Below are 23,479 nucleotides of genomic sequence, written 5' to 3'. Positions count from 1 at the left end.
ATAAAATATTGTTACTTAAATGATTAGGTAACAATTTATAATAAAGTTTTTAGATAGATGCTTTCATAAGTTTCACATTAGAACTTTCAACTTATGATAATCTTTCTTTCTTTCTTTGAATTTTTATAGATGAAGTTTAAGGTTTAACTTATGAAGAACTGAGTTGTGTGACTTGTATTTAAACATTTGTAATTTTACATTTTATACTTATTGATTGGATTTCTGCTTGCACTCGTTCTCTATGAATTTAAATATCAAACAAAATGTCAAACACTGTCATGCACCCCGTTCATAAAGGGTACAAAGGCTTTCCTCCACGAAAATAAGCCTAATAACAGAAATAGTCATATGCCTGTTAACATGATTTTAAGAGAAGCACGTGTGATTTTAGGGAGAATTCGTAGCAGTAAATTTGTGTAATATAGAATCTTAGAATCATATTTATTTATGATTCTAAGAGTATAAACTAATATTCAAGTAGATAGTATAAGTTATTCGGTAAATTAAGCTTTACTTAGAAATACAATATGAATTTTGAAGGTGGTAGAACACTCTGTCGTTCGACTCCGGCGGCACCACCGCCACACCTATTTCTACCTATCAACAATAGTTTGAAGTGTTACACACTCTTGTTTGAAGTGTGTGGTAAGGGAGTCATACTTTTTCAAGTTCAGTCCTCAAGGGTGACGGCGCATCTGTGGACCTCATGAAGAAATTAATTTTTATCTGGGGTTGTTAACAGATGTCCAAGGGTGCCCCCTAAGTAGCTATCAGGAGGACTGCATATTCCTTTGATATTTATATATTACTAGCTGACCCGGCAAACTTTGTACCGCCTCAAAATCTATTTATCAAATATATTTCATATAAAATAGCCCATGTTACTCGTGGATAATGTAGCTTTCGAATGGTGAAAGAATTTTTAAAATCGGTCCAGTAGTCTTTGAGCCTATTCATTACAATCATACAAACAAACAAAGTTTTCCTCTTTATATTAGTATAGAAAAACATTACTGTAAATACACAAGCAAAGCCACGGGTAATATAACAAACATTTAATGCTCGTAACTCATTTTATTGTACTGCGATATGAAATAAAGTTGAACAAAAGGTTATATAAATTTTATTATCAGACAACGTCGACTTCTAAGACACTTGAGTTACGTATGTTATTCTTAATATGTGGACGTCAGTTATGTACGTAACACCAATTGTTTTAGGGAAAATGCGTGATTTTTTGTGATTGACGTTATATATAGGGCCTGATGTCTTACGAATCTTTACATGTACTGTTAAGTCACGAAGGGATTAAATAAGTAAGATACTCCACCAATTTTATCTCAAAAAATACTTGCAAAAGTTACTTACTCAGTTTTTAACGCCCGTAAGAAATAATTCATATTTGGCAATTAGAAATTTCAAAATTTAGATACAAAAAAATGTCATATTTCGAAATTTGCTATATAAAAATTGCCAAAAATAATCAATTATTAAGCGTATCTAAAACATAGATATTTTAAGATTTATACGATTACTTAGATAGTATTCTTTTCTAGTTCTATAAACTGGATTATCACTGCATCTTTCGATAGCAAACCTTAAATCTGTATTTTTGCAAACCAGATACTATACTCACCCAGCAAATCTTGTTGTGGTAGCCATTTGTACAGTCTCACATTATCCGGAATATCAGTTAAGTTCTGCTCGCCATCCTGTTTCCACAACACCCTTTGTGGCAATCTGCCCAATGCCTTGACGAAGATGTGGTGCACGGCTAGCGGCATATTGTTGGTCTTGACGGAAGATCCCATAGATACGTACACGAAACCAGCTTCGCCTGCTCCAGCGATCCATTCTTCAATGTCCTGGAAATTACCAAGATGTAGAATCTAGTAGAGTCGCCTACAAAGGCAAGTGTTTTTTTTTTGGGAGATTTAAGTAAAATTAACATTTGAGGTCCGTATTAGAAGTTACTTACCACTTGCTAAAACGGTGAAGGAAAACATCACCGTTTAGCAAGTGATAATGAATAATGATAATGGATAATTGTGAAGGAGAGGGTATGTGAAGTCTACCAACACGCACTTGGCCAGTGCGGTGGACTATGCCCCAATCCTTCTCATTCTGAGAGGAGACTCGTGCCCAGCTGTGGAACAGTAATGGGTTGATGATGATTATTTACGTTCCTCAAAAGATGCCCAAAAATCAACTTACAGGGTTCAACCTCTTCGATTCCTTACAGTGTATGCAAGCCACTTCCGCAACATTCGGCAAATACGGTCTAGGGTACGTCACGGAGAAGTGTCCGTTCTGGAGAATGAAGCTCACATTCTTCGCCATATCGTACACATGGGGCATCTGGTAGCCGAAATGTCTCCTCAGCACACTTTGCAGGATCGATACGCTAATGCCATGCGCTGACAACGCGCCGAGTTGCCAAAACGTGTTCAGGGCTCTGTCGAAGAATCCCATGTTATCCGTGAACCCTCGGCCGAAGAAAGGCGTTACGGAGAAAGGAGCAGGGCTGCCGGAGACGCTGGCTGGTGCGGCGTAGAAGCCAACAGTGTTGATGTACATGAAGGGTACTTTCAGGCGGTACACGATGCCCAGCGCGCACTCCGGGTAGGCGCCGTCGAGCACGATAAGATCGAAGCTCCTTCCGGACCGTAGAAAGGACTTCGTCTCGTAGTCTTGGAGAAAAGCTTCGCATGCCTAAACAAAAATGTTATGGTGGAAATGGTATGGTGAAAAATTATTCAAAAAATAAAAAATGTTCATTTAAGAAAATCAAATGGGCCTGTATAAGCACCCCATTTTGACTGGCCTTTAAGAGTTCAAATATCAACCATGCATCTTATGATGGTGATCCCATTACTTTGAGAAAGCTGAACGGACAATAACATTATTTTTAACCTAACTTCAAAAAGGATGTAATTTCATATATACCTCGTAACCATATCGAAGAATATTCGTAAGGGACAGTGGCTCTTCTCCCCTCATCTTAGCACCGACCAAGTCCAAGGTCATGTAACTCCTCACATACGCAGCCAATCCCTCAGGAGCTATCTCTTCAAGACCCTCGATGTGGAAATCTGGTGCAAACGCGCTTATAAGCGTTATGTTGTGTCCTCTGAAAATGACATAAAATAAGTTTAATATTTAGTTGTACGAGTATTGTCCATGAAATAACTTTTTATCTTTTTTTGACTCGCTTAATTAATAAGTGTCAACACATTGTGATAATGTTAATAAAGTGGAAGAAATTTATGACATTAATATGAAGAAATGAATTAATTACCCCAGTTAAAATTGAAGCAGTTTTATGCAATACCTAATGTGATTTTATTGCCACTAGACACTTGTGTAGACAAACTAGACTAGACACTTTAATAGACACATTTTCAAAAAAAACGACAAAGCGTGATAAAAACCATAACTTATGTAAGGAAGTAAAGATAGTAGAATTATTTACGGTACGTTCCAGAAGCACTTATTCGAGACGAGAGATATACTTTTTCGGGCCGTTGTAATGTAAGCGTCAGTGTTGCCCAGTGGTTCTAATGTAAGACTCAGCTGTGATTGATATCAGGCAGGATACTAATTTTATCTTTGTTGATCACAGAAACTGATATTGATTGAGTAGCTTTTCAATATATTTTTTTATCTTATATAGTTGGTTTGGCTTGCTATAGGCAAGCCTAACCGTTTGGTTGCAACGTTACCTCTGTCCTGTACCCTTACCGTGAGTTTTTACGTTTTGACAAATATGACTGTTTTGGTATTTGTTTATGTATTTGCCCATACAATTTCCAATCAGCTCCCCTAGCAGATTGTATCAGAACTATAGTGTCAGGAACGTAACATTAAATGTCTAAATTAACAAAATGGCGCATTATGTTTTGTCTCTCTTTTTTGAGAACATGTGAGGCAGACAAAACGACTTGAGCACTTACTTATTGTTACGTTTACTCAGTCTACTGAAGCAAACGGAACAGAATAATGGATTGAGTAAACGTAACATAAAATTGTGGGATGTTTTGAAAACTCATGGTAAGGGTACTGATGTTATGTTGTTAATTTCAAGCTTTGGATAACTAAATCTTCCTCTATTCCGCAAAATAAAAGAAATTGCGGTGCTCGTATGCACATACTGGTGATGAAATATTATTGCATGACAAAGCAGGTAACAAATGTGAAATTCATGCACAGAATTAAATTTCTCAATGATCACTGACATAAATTTTATGCAAATTAATGATGTGCTACATAAATGTAATGTTACGCGAAACATTGTAAATAGGGACACTGTTAGTCACCACAAATTGCACAAATACGTATTGTGTATGAAACAGTAATATCATTTTCTCAATGTAGCCTATAGAGAAATAAGTATTTTATATTGTTTTTTTTACTAGGCAAGGTAATGCCTGAAGAGCAGCCGTGCATTTAGTCTCGATTTTAAGCTTGTATAAAGATGCAAGATGTTTTTAAAATCTGATGGCGTAATTCAGAAATACTGGGTAGAGGGATACCTCCACCTATCAAGAGATATTGACGAGATAGGCTCACTCACTGTAATCTTTGTTATATTTACTATATTCTTCTTCCTCTTCTTTTGAGTTTGAATCTTTCGCATCTTAGAAACGGTGAAGTGATTACACGATTTTTTTAAGATATCGTATAAACAAATATTCCAATATTTCGAATCCACTTTAAGTGATACTTAAGCGACTTGATTTTTTGACAAATGCTTTCAAATAATTCTCTGAATAGTAACATATGATCCTCATTATATTTGGAATATATGAAGAATTCTGTCGAAATCTATATTGATGAAATGTCATTCGGTTTCAAACTGATTATGAGTGAATATTTGCATCGATAACTCATTGCAAAATTACGATTTCAGCATTAACAACATACCTTCTTATAAGTCCTCTTGCGAGCTCCCAAAAGGGCATTTTGTGTGACTTGGTGCCCCCCATGGTCACCATGAGGATGTCGCTGCCACACGCTGAAGCGGCCAGAAGGATCGGAAGACAGAGAATCGGCCATCTCGTCCCCTGGAAAAGAAACGGCCTGATTTAATATGTTATTTGTCCCTTGAATATAGAATATATCTATACTTCTATACTAATATTATAAAGAGGAAAACTTTGTTTGTTTGTTTGATTGTAATGAATAGGCTCAAAAACTACTGGACCGATTTTAAAAATTCTTTCACCATTCGAAAGCTACATTATTCACGAGTAACATAGGCTATCATTTATATGAAATATATTTGATAAATAGATTTTGAGGCGGTACCAAGTTTGCCGGGTCAGCTAGTATGGGATAAATGAAGATATCCGATGATACTATGATTGTAAACATGTACAACTACTCAAGCTAGAAGTCTGCAAACTTGCGATACTCCTATATCAAACAAAACATTCTAAGGAGCCTAACCAGCTTGGTAGAATATCGCTAAAGATCACATTATTAGGTCAAGTTTAATAGTAATCAGGTAACCATGAAATAGAAACCATTAGTGTGAATGTACTTAAAATAAGAAATTAACACGACTGCCTTCTGGATGCTTCTGCCATGGTATGCCATACCATTATTCAAATCTTTATATTATTACCAAGGCTATACAAGCATTACAAAAATATTCAGAAATTTCTGTATCACCTATTCATCACTTTGAAAAGGCGTTGTTACATTATTCCCATCATCTACATTTCAAAGCACGTGCCATTAAATCTCAAATTTCCACCCTCAACATGCCGACAGAGATTTTGAATGCTTTTATTGCAGATATAATAAATCTGTACGTGGAACGTGTCTCGAAACGATACATTATTCTCCATTCGCGTCCCCAATAAAGAAATACGACGAATTTGTAACAAGGGATGGCGATCTAAGGTCGAATAGGCAATGAATCGATTTTTGGAAAAAAAATCGATTATTTTAATCGATCTCTTATAATCGATCGATCAATTAAGTGAATCGATTTTTGATCCTAGAAAATCGAAATTAGTTTTTTTCGAAGTTGATTAATTATTAACAAATGTGCTATAGTTTTTTTTTTTTGCTGACGGATACGTATTTAAGTGGTTGTTTGGTCCTGATGACCTTTTTTGCTAGTTTCGCCCCTGAATAGATCGAAGATCGATTTTTAGCGAATCGATTCTTTAAGCCTCATTTTTTTTGTGAATCGATTTATCACACTTCTATTCGAATCAATTCTTGAATCGATCTTTTTCAGAAAGAATCGCCCTCCCTATTTGTAACAATATAAAATTCTAACGTGTTAGTACTCGTACAAGTTACGCAATATCCGATAGTCTTATGATATTTATTCAAACCGATGTAACTTTTGCATGAACATGACATTATTTCTCGACATATACCTCTTTGCATGAACATGACTTTGTTTCTCGAGAAATAGTTCCCATTCATGAATTTATATTATGTTATTGAAAAATATAATTTTAACGTGTTCTGCTCCTTTCAACTGTTTTAAAATATGGAATATAATATGATATTTTATATCACGGCGTGCGTAAATGGACGTTTTACGCACGCTTCGCGTGCGCAAAACCCCCATTTCCGACCCCGTAATATAAAATTTTATACAACACGCGGACGAAAAATGTTTTTCTGACTCGTGTGATTGCAGTCCTCGCCTGCGGCTCGGCCTGCAAACTCACACTTGTCAGAAAAAAATTTTTCGTCCTCGTATTGTAATGTACTATATTCGTAACGATGTAAGTTTTGCATGAATATTATTTTGTTTCTCCAGAAAAAAATTATATTTGTAAACTATATCTTATAAACTTCTCTTATCTTATAACTATATCTTAAAAACACAATTGTAACCTATTCACTAGATACGCCTTTTATAAAAATTTGAATAGTTTTAAGACGACTGTTTTCATTAATAACACTGTTGCTTGAATGTGACTTTATTTCTCAAGAAATAATGACAACCACAACAGTCTCCATATAAGTCAAATTATCCTCATCACGGAGGTTCTATATTTATATAATTCTCAAAGATAGACATTGAAAGCCTTCCAGTTCAAATATTTGGGACAATAGCGTATCTGCAAGTAATCACCAATAGACAGAATCTGCTTTCAATTAGACATAATTCTGTAACGTTTTTTATTACGCTGGTTAATCCCGGCCAGGCTTCTGTGACTTAGTATTATAATTCCCCTGGGAACGTCGAATAACAAACTACATATCATAGATTAGTAAAGATTACTCACTCCTAACAATAAAAAGTACCCAGATTTGAGAATTGAAATAGTTGCGTAAAAAAGTTTTGCCACGTCTCCGTCCTAAAATGTCCCTAAAATATTTGAAATTATTATTATAAATTATTTATTTATTATGTAAATTACGCAGTATTAGTTATTTATTCGCAAATTTTCTCTAAAAATGTTTATATTTGTCAAGAATTCAAAAAAGAACTTACGATAATAAGCCATTTGTGGCTTCATTCAAATCTATGCTACATATATAAAAAAATCTTCTATAGTAATGTATTGTCATGAGAAAATTTCATGTAATTTCATCGCCTACTTTCAGGTGTTGTGGATACAAATTCCTTTTATTAATCGTTTGAATTAGGTTTAAAGAAATTTATTATATATACATGGTTAGAGTTTTACATTATTTTATGTAATTTGGTAACTTATTATACAACTGTAGTCCTTCAAACAAAACGGATTTCTTTCCATACGACGTTCTCACTTTAGGTAGTTGGATTTTATATTTGTTTCTTAATTTGTGACTCGTAACTTTTCTATTTAATTGTATATTTGATTTTATTGAGCTATTGATTATATTTCTAATAAATATGCAAGTAAAGTATATGCAAAGGTTTCGGATATTTAATAAATGTGTTTTTTTATATAATTGCAATTAGGTATTTTATCTTAATTCTTATTATTTAGTTATAATGCTATAATACGCGTAGGTAGACATCTACATACATTTCTTTCACTAAAATGTTTATTGATACATTTATGTTTGCAAACATCAAAATAATGTAAACAATCTAGTATTTTTTCACATAACTAAGTATAGTATTAGTAGAAGAGCTGGCACCAATTTTTGGATAGGTATTTGAAGAAAACGTAAAACTTGTCACATACCTCTCCTATTATATCTCAACATGGAACTGCAGAGCTAGCTGGGCTAAATCAACCCCTAAAATTTTGTATTTGAAATTTTCCAAATAAAATTTCACCATACTCCTATTATGTCCTCTTAATTGTAATAATTATATTTTTACTCGCTTTTAACTGCCAAACTCATTTCGAATTAAATTTAATAACAAGCAATGAAGCATTACGAGAAGACCTAATTATTTTGCACGTAACAGCATCCATAATGAGGAAATCCTGAGAAAAACGAGAGCTATTAAATTCTTAGAATTAGGAAGCTAATAGCCTACAGGCCAGTCACATTTCGTTAGCAGAATAATCAATGAGGGTACAGAAGTAATAAATGGACACTTAGTAGGGCATAAGATACACAAATCTCAAACGAGGAAGAAAGCGAAAATCTGTATTCACAAAATTTATGCCCAGCAATAAACTTTACATAAATACATTTATAAACTAAAAACAAACAAAAAAGTTTATTAATTATTCGAATCATAATATTAGTATCACTTCCTCAAAATAGCCCTTCAATTTTAATTAGAAAATTTATTATGCAGAAAACGTTATTAGAAGAATGATTGACATAATTTATTTAAAGACCTTCGATATCTGCGATATTATTATGCATTTGTTTTGAAATTCAAACCTTCTTCTGACATTATTTTAATATCCGTTATTAAAAATCAGTCTTTATCAATGTTTGTCCTATCACAGATCGAAATTAAACATTTAGGTATCTACATTTAGCAAAAATTACTATTAAGTAAGTCACTTACTTCTAGCAAGCTTTACTGAATTAACTCCATTTTATAGTATTCATATATTTTCGATTCATTAATTTACTATAATTTAGCTCAGTTTACTTAAAAGTTGTAAGCGGTATGTCAAAATTAGTTCTTGTATTTCAACCTATTGCCAACTAAAGATGTTTTCAATAAAAGGACTGTATTGCAGTTTTCAAGCCTTGAAACTTGAAAATTTCCTACACCTTCAACTTAACGAACATATATTTATGTCATTCAAAGGGACATACAATTAATGTGTTACATTCAATGTTTAGTGACAGTAAATGTTCTAAAAGTTCAAGGTAGGTAAACAAGTTCTCAAGTGCTTCATTTATCTTTGCTACCTATAGAATCACCTCGAGTACTTTGTCACGATGTTCTGTCTACCGTTACGAAAACGTTACGTTGAAAACGGTTATGTAGTCGATATTTCGTTTTCGTATCGTTACAGAAAACGGTTTTATTATATCGATATCAACTAAATGTAGTTTATGTTGCAAACGATCCACATACTCATTTGTTTTGATACATATAGAACTTAAAACGCTTTGTTCATTTCTTTTTCACCTTAGCGAGTATAAAAAACTGAGCAGAGATGTAGCTAATATAATATTGAAAACGGTTTCAGTTTCGCCTTGCCAATTTGATTTGGTACATTTGTTGATGTCATTGTCTTGTTACAACGATTGGCTATGTCTATCGATATACTAAATTTAATATCGGTATGCTTATATACTTAAAAACGATAACGGTTTTTAATTTACGGTATGATATATGTAAACGTACCTACGTTTAAGCTACTGATACGTACTCGTAGGTACGGAAGCGTTTAAATCTGCACCAATCGTGTTTTTTGCAATCTTTATTTTAAGATCAAACTACTTTTTTATATTATACCTATTTGTCTTTTGTTGATTTTATTTATTTTTATGATTCCATTCTAAATAATGAAGCGAAGTCGTGATTCTTTTGTGTATTTATTTTTGTCGAAACTTTATAATGTTTTAGTCGATTTTTATATTTCACGTTAAGTCGAGGCGTCTTACATAAGTGACAAATACGTAACAAGTCAAAAGTTATATAATCGTCAAATGATTTATGTTCAAATATCTCTTTATAATGGTGACCTACTGTTGCATTTTTGCATCATAAAACACGTATGTAAGTGCGAATATAATGTTGTAATTAATTTTAAAGAAACCCACCAAGTATATGTGCAATTACGAAGACCACCTCCAAAAATCCCAAGTTTGTAACAATTTTTAGTGAAAATGTTTTGTTAAAAATATTGTTGTATGTGCCTTGATTTTCGTTTTTATTAATAAAATTGTGTAAACAATAAATATGAGTCCTTCGTAGCATTATGTCAATCAGATAAAAAGTTTAGTGTTCGAGCTCCGTGCAGGAAATCATCTAGGGATGACGCACTTGAATTAATTTTCTGAATCTGAGTGTTTATGTAGGTACTAGCATATGTTTTGTTTACTACCTATCTTAAAAACACGATACAAGGAATCTACAATAACATGTATGTCTCAAGCACTACAGACCGCATTTTAATAAAAAAATGTTTACTTGTACATATAGCGAAAGGCGTAGGTAATTATTTGTGTTTATTTTAACTGCGCAAGAGACAATATGCTATTGAATTTAGCAGGTGCCGAGCCGTGGGAAGGTCACACTATCATTAAACTCTTCTAAAAACTTATATGTATAGGTACTAAGTACATATGTAGTTTTTGTATAAAATTGTAATAGCCAACTGATGGAAATTGGTCGCCGTCGACAATGAACATCTGTACCCAACTTTTGTAAGAAATGAGGATCTATCTGAAGCCGGTCAGACAAAAGCCGAGGCTGACATATGCGTTGATTCTTGTAGTGCCCTTATATTTAGTCAGTCAGTAGTGTAATCAGTTGGCATCCACGCCCTTCCACCAAAACGCAAGAACTTAGGCGGCAGTAACTCCCCGGCATAAACATATTGCTTCTACCACCACTTAATAATAAATGTGGTGGATGCTGATGAGTAGTAAATTAAAAATAATTGGCCTAGTCGAATGCACCCGGAGGATTCCGTACCACTAAACTTTTTTTTTTATTTTTAGTATTTATTATTATAGCAGCCATTGAAGTATCCGCTTTGTGAAAATTTGAAATGTCTACATATTAAGATTCAATAGATAAAGCTAAAAACGTCGAAAAATAGCGGTTCTTGTACCGACCTTTTATTTTTTGTACGAGTATTTGTTGTTATAACAGCCACCATTATATGTACATACTCTGTAAAAAATTCAAGTGTTCAGGAGAAAGAGCCCTGTGACAAACGGACGGACAGCGGAGGCTTAGTAATGGAGTTACGTTTTACCCTTTGGTACGAAATTCTAACAAGGAAAGCTGTATAAAATACATAAAAATTAAATTTCCCAGTACTCTTATTTTTAATGTAGGTACTTATAGTGTGACGTTATTTGAAAACTCGTAGAGGTACAGTGAGCTGCAAGTAAATGTATTTAAAAGAAATTATTGACATAACCAAGTACAAAAGACATATTAAATAGTATTTAAATAGTATTAGTAGTTATTACATTAACACATTAAAATAAGTCATAAAAAGGTATAGATAAAAGAGTAAAAATTTAAGGCAGTGATGCCTCCGGAGTCGAACCACAAAGGGTTCTACCGCCTTAAAAAATGTTTATTAAAATATTCCTAAAAGGGACAATATAAGCCAAACTACCATTAAATAACCCTAAAAAAAGAGCTGAAACCTTTTAGAACAATAAATTCTTGTAATAAAATACCGTAGGCACTAACCAAAAATGCAATAATTTTTCGTGTTTTCGTCTCATTCATATTTTACATAGAACCTCCATTTTACATAGACTGTAAGAGAATGCGTAAAACATTAGACCGCCTTTGTAATATGTATATTATGACTTTTATTTATTACAAAAAAGTTAAAATAAATATATGTATGTGTAGCGGACTGTACAAGGACACACGTCATACGTTAAAGCTTGTGTTTAAATAAAATTGAACTAATATTACCACTGTTTTCCAGGGAAACGTTATTACCAACGCGGTAGAGGATAGCTTTCTCAAGATTGTTGTCATCCGTTCAGGAAATATTAGCTAAACACATTTAGCACGTTCATAAGTATATGGAAGTTTGAAATGCAATGATAGCTTAACTGTTGAAACTCGGCCTCTTTATTGAAGTTCTGAATTTCTGCCTGGGGATTAGGCACGTACCTTTGCATACCTTTTTTTCGTAGGGAATCCCTAAGCTGCGTGGGCGGAGGAGCGGATATGCCGGACTCCTACCGGCTCAAACCCCACGGTGTTCCTCTGAACGCCCTTTGTCGGGACCACGGGTACGCTAATAGCACTTATCCGCGGTCCCAACGAACCTCTGAATACCTGTACCCTTACCAGGAGTTTTTAAGTTTCGACAAATATAACTGTTTTGGTATTTGTTTACGTATTTGTCCATACAAATTCCAATCAGCTCCCCTAGCCGATCGTGTCAGAACTAGGAAATCGTATGGGCCAATACGTAAACAAATACCAAAACAGTCATATTTGTCGAAACGTAAAAACTTCTGGTAAGGGGACGGAAAGATATGTGAAATCTACCAATTCACATTTGACTAGGGCGGTGGACTATTGCCTCCATCCTTCTGATTCTAAGAGGAAACCCGTACCCAGCATTGGGACAGTAATGGAAGATTACGTATAACAGGGGTCAAATTCTGCAAATCTCCAAATAACTAAGCCTCTATATACGTTAGGCAACTAACCGATCGTATATTTTGAAACTACTCAACACAAATTCTAAAGTCGTTGAACAACTTACCACATCGTACATTTATAAATGATTACAATACGATAGTTAGGTACTTTGTACTCTCTATTGCATATGCTTATTAACCTATGATTCTCTATGATTGAAATGGTAATATGCAATAGGCCATCATTCACGCAATAATGTTTTGAGATATAGTGTACGAGTACAGTTGTCAACCTATTACTATCCCACTGCTGGGCAGACTCTCCTCGCAGACTCAGAGATTTAGGCCATTATCCACCGCGCTGGCCAAGCGCGAATTGATAGGTTTAGTACAGCCTTGACAACATTTTAAAACTCTCAGGCGTACAGGTTTCCGCTATTTATATATTAAGCACATTTTTTTAAAACAGAGGTGCCTGGGGTATTATTATTACTATTATTTTAACCTTGGGCTCAACTTTTGAATTTTGAAATTGATATAAAGAAAATAAAATGAAAATCAATAGTTGATTTAATCCATTGGTGGATTAGACACACAGATTATGTATCTCGCACATCTACGGTTGAAAGTATGTTGTGTGCTGGATCAGCTGGTGTAATAAGGTCAAGATAGTGTAACACTAGGCGTTTCAACTTAGTCCTCAAAGGTAGCAACGCATTTGACCTCAGGACATCCATTCGTATTTGGCATTCATTTACATAATACTTATGACCATATGTGTATGATGGATCATCACATGTATGCTCATTCGCTACTTCACGTTTATAAAACGCTTGGTTTAGTTTCAATGTACGTACTAGTTTCCCATCTAAGGCTAATATTAGCATGGATTTATTCATTCACTCAAAATGTACAATTAGTTCAAGAGATATAAATTATTCATATTCCGCTATACGATACGTTTGCAATGAATATTTGTCAAATCACTAGCATAGGCATTAATTATTAAAGTTAGGTTTGTAAACTAACTAACCCGTAAGTCCAAGAATTATAATTATTCACCTTTTAGCTATAAGGGAAAGTCAGTTATTTCTACCGTTACCGTACTCCTCCGAAACGGCTTTACCGATTTCCACTAAATTTTATATGCATATTCAGTAGGTCTGAGAATCGGCTACTATCTATTTTTCATACCCCAAAGTAATAATGTTGTTCATCCTTAACATTTTTTTATTTATATGGCAATACAACGTTTGCCGGGTCAGCTAGTTTTTTATAAAATGACGGATACATTTTTTATAAAAATCCCAAAGTAGAAATATTTTAATGGAATAGAGGTAACTGAGTTCTTCTGATGGTAAGTGACCATCATTGCCTACAAACATCTGTAACGGTAATAGTCTAGGTAGTGGAGTCTGAACAGTGGTTGATCACAGATGCCTTGCTATTCCTGAAGCCTAAGTTAAAATGCCTCTTAAAGAGTAGGTGTTTTAAGATTCTTCAAACCAGAACTCAGCAGCGCTCAACACTGTTGTTATGCGGTAGTGGTGCCTTCAAAGTCAGACCACGAAAAATTCTACGATCATAAAAAAACACTATTACTGCTTCTTAATTACTTGTACTCTAACGCAATCTGAAGATATACTATGCTTTAGTCTTAGGAACTAAAATTGATATCACGTGTTCGAGGCATTTTTTCTACCGGATAATACTGCGTAATCTGCACAGGTAACATTCCACTTGAAATTACTCTCACTTTTTGTATGCAAAGCGACATCATTAATACCGCGGTCGTTTTAGGGTTCCATACCCAAAGGATAAAAACAAAACCCTAATACTAAGACTCCGCTGTCTGTCCGTCTGTCACAGGACTCAGAACCGTAATAGATAGACACTTGAATTTTGTACAGTTTTTTTTTATAATATAGGAGCAGCAGACGAGCATGCAGTCCACCTGATGGTGAGTGGCTACTGCCGCCCATAGAAATCTGTAATCAGCCCCAGATAGGTTTAGATATTCCTACCTGAGATGCGACACAGATGCGCCGCTACCCCTGAGAACTAAGCTGGAACGCCTTGGAAAAGTATGTCTCCCTTACCACACCCTTCAAAACGGAACACAGCAGCGCTTAACACTGCTGTAATAAGGCAGAAATAGGTGTGTCGGTGGTGCCGCCGGAGTCGAACCACAAAGGTTCTACCACCTTCAAACCGTAATACGTAGAATGTTCAAATTTTCACAATATATTTACTTCAGTGGCTGCTATAATAACAAATGCTAAGAATAAAAAAAATATGAAAATGTTGGTGGTACGGAACCCTCCGTGTGCGATCGACTTGCACTTGACCAATTATTGTTTTTTAGTGGGACCAGATTTGTTTATTTATTTGTTTACTAACATTAGCGGTTATATAACGCGTTTGCGCAACTAGCACGCATGATTGCACGCACGAAACGGAACCAGGCAACGCGTGCAAGTTTCAATTCGTTTTTAATGGAATGTGATTAAAACTGGCTTCTAACCTTAACTGGGACAGTTATTGGTGTAAACAGGTCACTTACTACTATCCAGTAGTAAGTGACCAACATGCTGTTACAGTAAACAGTAAACATTATTAGAAATGTTTGCCACGTACGTGCAAAATGTGAATGAACAAATTAACTACCTCCTGAGGTATTCCCACAGGACTGTAACATGGTAGAGGTGAGGCGTATATACTGGAACAGGTACCGGGACTAGGTATTTAACCGGACTAGGTCGGACCTAGTATTTTATAAGTACCTAGTATTTTATGGGACTAGTATTTTATGGGACTAGGTGGAACAGGTTTCTGGATCACGTATTTTTAAATACTAGGAACAGGCATACCTAGTCCCAAATTTACCTAGTACAACCCATCTCTATAACATGGGGCTCTTCAAAAGGGATGTAAAAAGAGCTCTCCGTCAAAGCCCGCGATGCATTGGCGACTCCTCTGGTGTTGCAAATGTCCATAGGCGACGGTGACTGCTTTCGATCAGGTAGCCCGTTTGCCTTATCGTTAGGTTAAATATAAAACAATATATTTATCATTTGGCATAACTTGATGAAGGAAAACATCATGAGGAAACCTACACACCTGAGTTCCTTGAAAAAGATGATTAATTGGTTTGGGTCAAATACTTGGAATTTGACTATTCGTACGGAGGTATTTTGCCGCCTTTTAAATGATCAATTCGTTTATTTTTACCCATCACAGTTCGAATGACTATTTTCTTTAGGCAAAAATTGACAAATTTTGATTTTTGGTAGGAAAAGCATAGAAAAGATTGATTTAATAGGAGCAGCTAAGATTGATTTAATAATAACGGGTGTAGATGTAGATTTAGATTTGCTTTTAATTCCAATGTTAAGTTTTAAATTCTAATCACACCCGCAACACAAAGATTGAATGGTGGTCTATTCCTTATATGATATGAGTAAATGACCACCCATTGTACAGGCGAGTTTATGATTTTGTTAATCAATTGTTTATTTGTAAACATAGATTAACATTATATGACACGTGAACGCTTCATTAATAGCATTTTGTATGAGAAATGGATGATGTATATTTTTAATTTGAACTAGCTTCTAGACCGTGGCTTCGCTCGCTGGTAATAAAAATGTTTTGTTTTTATAAACAATTGACTCATAGGTCATCATTTAGCTCTCTCTAAATACGGACTTTAGGACTCTAGAGAACGTCAACGACGCTCAAAAGGGCTCCTTCAGATGGACTGCAAGCTTGCAGTCGATATTAACAAACAACAAAGACGAATGAAGTCGGTAAATTAAACTGCATGCAGTTGTATACGGTTGTAAATGAACTGCGCGCGGTGGCCACGGTATGGTCTAGTTTACGACTGTTAATGACGTACGTACATACTGTGTGTAACGTGTACAATTGTACATATAATTAAAATATACATTGTATTAGTTGAGACATGCCTGATAGCGCCATCTATTGTCAAACTTTAAAATTAAATAAATAATCGGATGCAGAGGGTACTGTGATAAAAAAGACAGACTCGGTACCGTTGCCTTTTAAAAAATCAGTTGTTCGGTGTCATCTCGCGCGCGACCTATACTTGCTAATTTGTGCCTTCTGCAACTTATTCTGTTTTACAAAGGTACTGTGTTTCCCTTTATTTCACTCTCAATCGCTAACAACGACAGTCTATGCAAAACGTAGTCATGGAGATGAGAATTATTTATTTCTTTTAATTCTAGTTTCCTATTACGCAGACACTCACAATGGGTAACAAAAATAAAATTCGCAAAAGTTGTCTTGCATTTTCCGCCCAATTTTTAAAATTTATTACAACATATTACAAAATAATTTCACTACTTTCCTAGGTCAATTGCCATAGCAGTTAAAACTCAGATGAGGTGATGAGAGATTAGAAATTTAATGGCTAATTACACCTAACGGGCACTTTCCCAAATTTAAACATGTGTTAATAGAAGCAACATTTTATTTTTAAAACCAACAATATATCTGGCTATATCGCATAACTCTAGTATAGAATCAATGTTATAGTGGACATTTTTTATTCCAATATGTTTTATACTTCGATTTAAAAATAGAATACCCTTTTATTTTTTTTTTTTTTGAGTTGCTTCTTGATATTTACCAAAATCCGATCCTATATATTTTAAATCTTTGTCCTCAATTATATAATTTAAGTCCAATTCTTAATTTCATTTCTCCCTTTTCAGTCATATGTCAATAATATTAATTTTCCTAATAGAACATCAAGAAAAACTTAACCTAATGATTGCTAAGTCCCTAACTCCTTATCCACATTATCTGGTATGATCTAGGGCCAAAAGTAAAGGGATTTTAACAATAATAAATAAGTGATATACCGAGCAAACAGGAAAAAAATTATTATTCATTGTAGGAAATATTTATACGTTAACTTATTTGGAAGGCAACCTTGTTTGTACAAACATATGCCCTTATTTTTAATTAACGTACTTGAATAATATGAATATTTGACATTATACTTATCTGAGCTTTTTAACCTACGTATGCGGCAGTTATTAAGTTATATTTCCCTAAACCGAAACATTGAACACCGAATGTAATAAACATATTGCTGTCTCACTGTTGGACAAGAGTCTCACAGTTAAATGGGCTTAGACTAAAGTCCGCCTCGCTGGCCAAGTGCATTTTGGTAGACTTCATACATCTTTAAGAACCTTTTACATAGATATTCTCTATTTTACTCTCTATCTTCAGACGTAAAGGATTCCGGACGATGTTTTCGTTCATCATCTTTCTATTACATAACTTAAAAAAAAAATCAAAAATGTACGCCTGCGTTTTAAATGTAGGACATCCACATAGAAACCCAAATCAAACCTGCTCTATCACTGCTTATTCGCGCCAATCAACAATTTTTTACAATTTAATAGCATCATCGTACGCATCGATTAAAATGTATTAATCGGTGAATTAAACATTTTACGTTACTATATCCAGTATTCGTAGTACTTCCAAATTTGTGTAGTGGACTTCATCTGATGCAAATGAAGCAAAAATCAACTTCCATCGGAACAGAGGGCCGGACCTGGCAATTACGCAAGGTCGCCATTAAGTGAATGTAATATTAAACGTGATACGGTAAAAGCTTAAAGAGCGAGTCGTGGGTAGTGTACAGGCTCCTTAATAGATTAAAGATTTCTTACAAATAAAATTTGAGTTTAGTGTATTGTTTGACATGGGCGTAACTAGCTTTTTTTAAGTTTTATCGAAATGAAGTGATGTAGATAAAAGCCGGTTAATGTCTGAAATGTATCGACGATATTAGTTCCTCCTGTTTGAAGAACCTTTCGTGCCTTGCCAGATCCAAGGGCACACGCACCCCTAAGAGCACAATATATACGCCCAAGCTGTTCGGCAAGTTCGGATACTAGGTACTTCAATCTTATAATTTTGGGTAGAAAAGCGTCGTACAAAATAGTTTCAGTTAGGTTTATAATTATTATACTTTATTTTTCTGAAAAATGAAAGGTGCATGTCTTTTGAGAGGCCGAGTTCTAACCACTAGACTATCGCTGCTTTTTGTATTTTTAATGTTTATATCATAGCAAAGAGGTTTCAGCTATGGTTCAATTTACACGGAACCCTAAAAAAGCGCAGCATAAGTGTTATAAATGGTCGAATTAAAAATTCAAGGTTTACACCAAAACTTCACATGAGTTTCCGTAAACTTATTGGGGTCAGAATTAAAAGGCCCTGCAGTTATACAACTTTCTAAGATAAGGCCGCCTTGTTTGAAGAGATCTGCATTCGTAGGTCAAATTTACTGTTTAAATAAAAAAATCTACTAGACCTCCAATGTTTTGTGACTCCAATGAATTGTGAAAACAACCAAAGAGACTTAGAAAGGAAACCTTTATAAACGCTGCATAATATGTTGAAGAATGTATGATGTTGGTAGAACCCTTTGTGGTTCAATTCCGGCGGCATCACCGCCACACCTGGTTCTGCCTTATAACAGCAGTGTTAAGCGCTGCTGTGTTCTGGTTTGAAGGGTGTGGTAAGGGAGACATACTTAGCGGCGCATCTGTGGCCGACCTCAGGTAGGAATATCTAATCCTATCTGGGGTTGATTACAGATGTCCATGCGCGCATCCACTTACCATCAGGTGGACTGCATGCTCGTCTGCTTCTTCTAATTAATATAAAAAAATCTACACTTGGTCAGCATAAAAAGCATATAGCGCTTTTCAACTTGCACACTTGTGTACAGATTTTGATATTTCAGTATGTATTTTATATTTACCTAGTTACTCTATCTATTATATAAGTAGAAATCAAACAAATGAATTATCATAAACATTATAAAACTAGAACTGTTATTGAAACCAAAAAGCAATAATTGTTGCAATCTAGTAACTTTGCGATGAACTTTCTCTAAGGCGCTCGAACAATCTCGCCTCGATAATCATGTTTGACAAAATTATTAAAATCGTGTATTGTCATCGGTTTTAGATAATTCTTCAAAATTATGATTTAAACTCAACGTTCAAAGAGGATAGAAATCGGGTTGAAAGATTCCGTTACATAGTTACAAACATAGGTAGGTACATACTTACATACATACATACATACATACGACCCAAGCTAATAAAAGTGTGTTAAAAATGGTTTAACAGAACCCTAAGCTCGACTCACAGCCAATTATTAGTTCACTCTCTATCGTTTCATAGTAACTGGCTTACAAAATCAAATACAAGTTGAATCACGTGGACGATGCCGCAAACCTTCCACGAACCAGATATTACATTCGATCGCTAATACCGTGACATACAAACTGAACTTCCTACAGCTAACGAAACGTCTTCCTTGTTACGTGACATATGGTTACGACATGTCTCTTGTTTTTATATTAAGTCCGTATATAAACAGAAATCATAACTGAGTGTCTGTTTGTCTTTCGTCTACATTGCATTTACTAGAATACTTTTGTAGTAAGCAAAAGTACGGTACTTACTATTTCTACAAAAGTATTTTTAATAATATATGAGTAGCAGACGAGCATACAGTCCAACTGATGGTAAGTAGCTACTGCCGTCCATGGACATCTATAACACCGGTCTACAGAATTTTTGAGCATGGGTTATACATACATTATTTTTATTCCTTTTATACCTAGAAATAAGAAAAAGAACAAAAAACAGTTCTGAATTTACTTTTATGTGTACAAATTGGAAAATTCAAATTAATGAAAATATAGGGTCTTCTAACAAGGACTTCCGAACTTTGAAAGTTGATAACGGTCATCTTACTGAAGCAACATCTGTCAAATTAGTTTTAATTTATTCAGTTTGTTTTGCCAAATTACCATGGATGATTATAGCATTCAACAACACGAACAAATAATAAAATTATTGTATCAAAAAACTATTCTGTTCGGGCAACGCGTGCTACAATCGTCCGCTACCGCGTGGTCGCCATGATCGTCCTACCGAGAGGACTATTCGCAATCTGGTGGATAAATTGAAGTCTACTGGGTCATTAAATGATTGACTAACATCCGTATATCAACGAAACGGAAGATTTGCCGAAAACATCGCCGCTGTCCGTGCGTGTGCACTAGAATCTGAGACAGTCGATTTCCCGTCGCCCATAAGAACTCTGCCTTTTGCGATCATAACCATAAAAGTCGTGCGGACATTTGAACGATGTTATATTCTACACATAATGGCAGCAATAGGTCCTTTAAACAATTAAAAAATTTCGATAATATATCACACACAATTTGTTTTATATAATTTTAAAGATAGGAAACGCTCAATGAAAGACCCTATACATGAAAAACGGACACAGTTAATTTATTAAAAGATACACAAACATTAATTAATGATACATTCTTATAATAGAAATTTCAAAATAGAATGCAAGTATTTATTAATGAACATTAAACAGTCGTTAGTAGATCCGGATAATATGTTTTCTTTGATTTTTATCTTTGAGTGGATTCACAATACAAAAATAACAATCTATGCGATGATCACTGAGTACCTATCCTCCAAATTCTTGGCACTGCAAACTTCATTGCTCTTTTTTCACCTCGGTACCAATCTACAATCAAACGTACCGTATTATAACTATATAAAGTAATTATAAAATAGTTATAAAGATAAAAAAATGAATATAAACTCACCGTCCAGAATATTTCCGCAAGTGTTACCTGACACAATATGTGAGGCCCATTTTTTATCTTGATTTTTAACAGGTATACAGTATACAGATGGAAGTAAGTTGGCATGCCTTAGAAATTTAAATTTGTACATAAATCGTCCTATTTCTCTCTTACTTTCATAAATTCGCCGCAAATATAATAAAATGAGTCGGCGTCTCGTTTACAACTTCTCGAAGTCATTTTGTACAGACTGATACAACGAAAAAAAAATGAACTACGTTATTCCACTGAAATAAGCAATCACTTACTTTCGTACACAAGGAGCGATGCAAGAAACATTACACTCCGCCCCCTTGCCACTCTTTTGTCAACGTTAGTGCGCCAAGACCGACTTTATTGGACTCGAAAATAAAAAAATGTTAAATTGCTCTAATTTCTATAAAAGCAAATATTATCGATTTGTAATTTCATTTTTTTATATATATTTGCTTATATAATCAGAATATATTAAGTAAAACTCATGCACAAAAAAAAATAAAAAAATTGTTGACCTATGTAATCAACCTTACAAAAGATTAAATTCCTACATGAGATCGGCCATAACCGCTTCCTCTAAAGACCAACATGGAACGCCTCGAAAAAGTATGTCTCCCTTAGCACACCCTTGAAATCAGAACACAGCAGCGCTGCTTTTATTAGGCAGAAATAGGTGTGGCAGTGGTGCCGCCGGAGTCGAACCACAAAGGGTTCTATCACCTTCAATTCTATTAATAACGAGTATTAATTGTAGATTCATTCGATTGTTTATCACTATCACTAACAAAAGTCACAAGCAGAAAATTGATCTAAGTATTTATCTAACACTAGCTGACCCGTTATATGGCAAACGTTGTGTTGCCATATAAATAAAAAAATGTTAAGGGTTAACAACCCTTATCACTTACGGGTTTGAAAAATAGATAGAATATTTGAAACTGCGATGGTAGCGAAGTCTGTCGAATCCAATGTGAAACATTCCAAAATCAACAACTACTTACGAATTAAAAATTAATAAAAAAAACCTTTTCCACGGACTAAATTGTGAATCTACACCATTCTCAAGTCCCCTTGAACACACACAACAAATTTCATCAAAATCAGTGCAGTCGTTTGGGAGGAGTTCAGTGACATACACATGCACATAAGAAATATATATATAAGTTAGAATTTTGTCAATACGCGTTACCAAAATCATCAAAGCAGACGCGACTCCCATGTAAACACGCCTTATGTAACTTCATGACCTTGGCAACTGGTTTGGAAGTTTCGCGGAAACTAAGTACTTTCGATAAAGGGTCACGTGGGTTACGTGCAATAATCTATCATGTGTGCGACTGGCACGTTCTTCCGTGTGAACCCTTCGGATACCTTCATATAATGTACCTACTGCACAATGAAATCTTTTTATCAAGCCCTAGTTTCTTCCTATTCCTATTTACAATAGTTACTTCTTTTTTATTTACTACATATTCACACAGAATATGATAGAACCATTTGTCGTTTCACGTCGCAGACGCCATCACATATTTGTATTTAACAGCAGTGTTAAGTACTGCTGTTTTCTGGTTTGAAGGATGTGACTAGGTAGAGACACTTTTACGAAGCATTCCAACTTACTCCTCACAGGGGGCAAAGCATTTGTAACCGATCTCAGATAGGACTCCAATCCTTTGTGGTTCCTTAGAAATTTCCATGATTAGCTACTGTATCTACTTAAGCTGGACTGTACACTCATTTGCCAATTATAAAAATCAATGCCTGACCGAGCATCGTACTTAGAACCCTCTGCGTATCTAACATAGGTCATTGCTCTGAAGCTCCAAAGCTCCGCAAAATTAAATCTTACATTAGACATAAGATGGCATTACGCAAGTAAATATCTAATCAATCTTTTTTGACAGCAACTCTGAGATTGCACATGGCCGATGTCCACACCTCCAATGTAATCAGCCACAAGAAATAGCAATTTGTTAAGTTACATTTATTAGGTTGTGTTATATTAATTTACAGTAATTGCAAAATGTGTATTTGTGTAATTTGGTCTTGTAGCTCTACGAAAATAATTTAGACTTTTGTCTA

General features: G+C 34.7%; 1 protein-coding gene across 4 annotated transcripts in view; it reads right to left on the bottom strand.

Moving 5' to 3' along the window:
- Ugt50B3 (UDP-glycosyltransferase family 50 member B3) overlaps positions 1-23,479 on the bottom strand; it is a 60,184-nt gene that overhangs the window by 1,868 nt on the left and 34,837 nt on the right. For all 4 annotated transcript variants that reach the window (XM_073083924.1, XM_073084082.1, XM_073084004.1 and 1 more), the window contains exons 3-6: positions 4,924-5,063; positions 2,947-3,130; positions 2,215-2,712; positions 1,637-1,865 (exon numbers count right to left, since the gene is read on the bottom strand). In XM_073083924.1, coding sequence (XP_072940025.1) covers positions 1,637-1,865; positions 2,215-2,712; positions 2,947-3,130; positions 4,924-5,063 — 1,051 coding nt within the window. The remainder of the gene's footprint in view (positions 1-1,636; positions 1,866-2,214; positions 2,713-2,946; positions 3,131-4,923; positions 5,064-23,479) is intronic.

The sequence above is a fragment of the Epargyreus clarus genome, unplaced genomic scaffold, assembly GCF_041222505.1.
Source record: "Epargyreus clarus isolate Ecla_fem2 unplaced genomic scaffold, WU_Ecla_fem_2.2 ptg000001l, whole genome shotgun sequence".
Lineage (NCBI taxonomy): Eukaryota > Metazoa > Arthropoda > Insecta > Lepidoptera > Hesperiidae > Epargyreus > Epargyreus clarus.
This window is presented reverse-complemented; position numbering and strand designations above follow the sequence as displayed.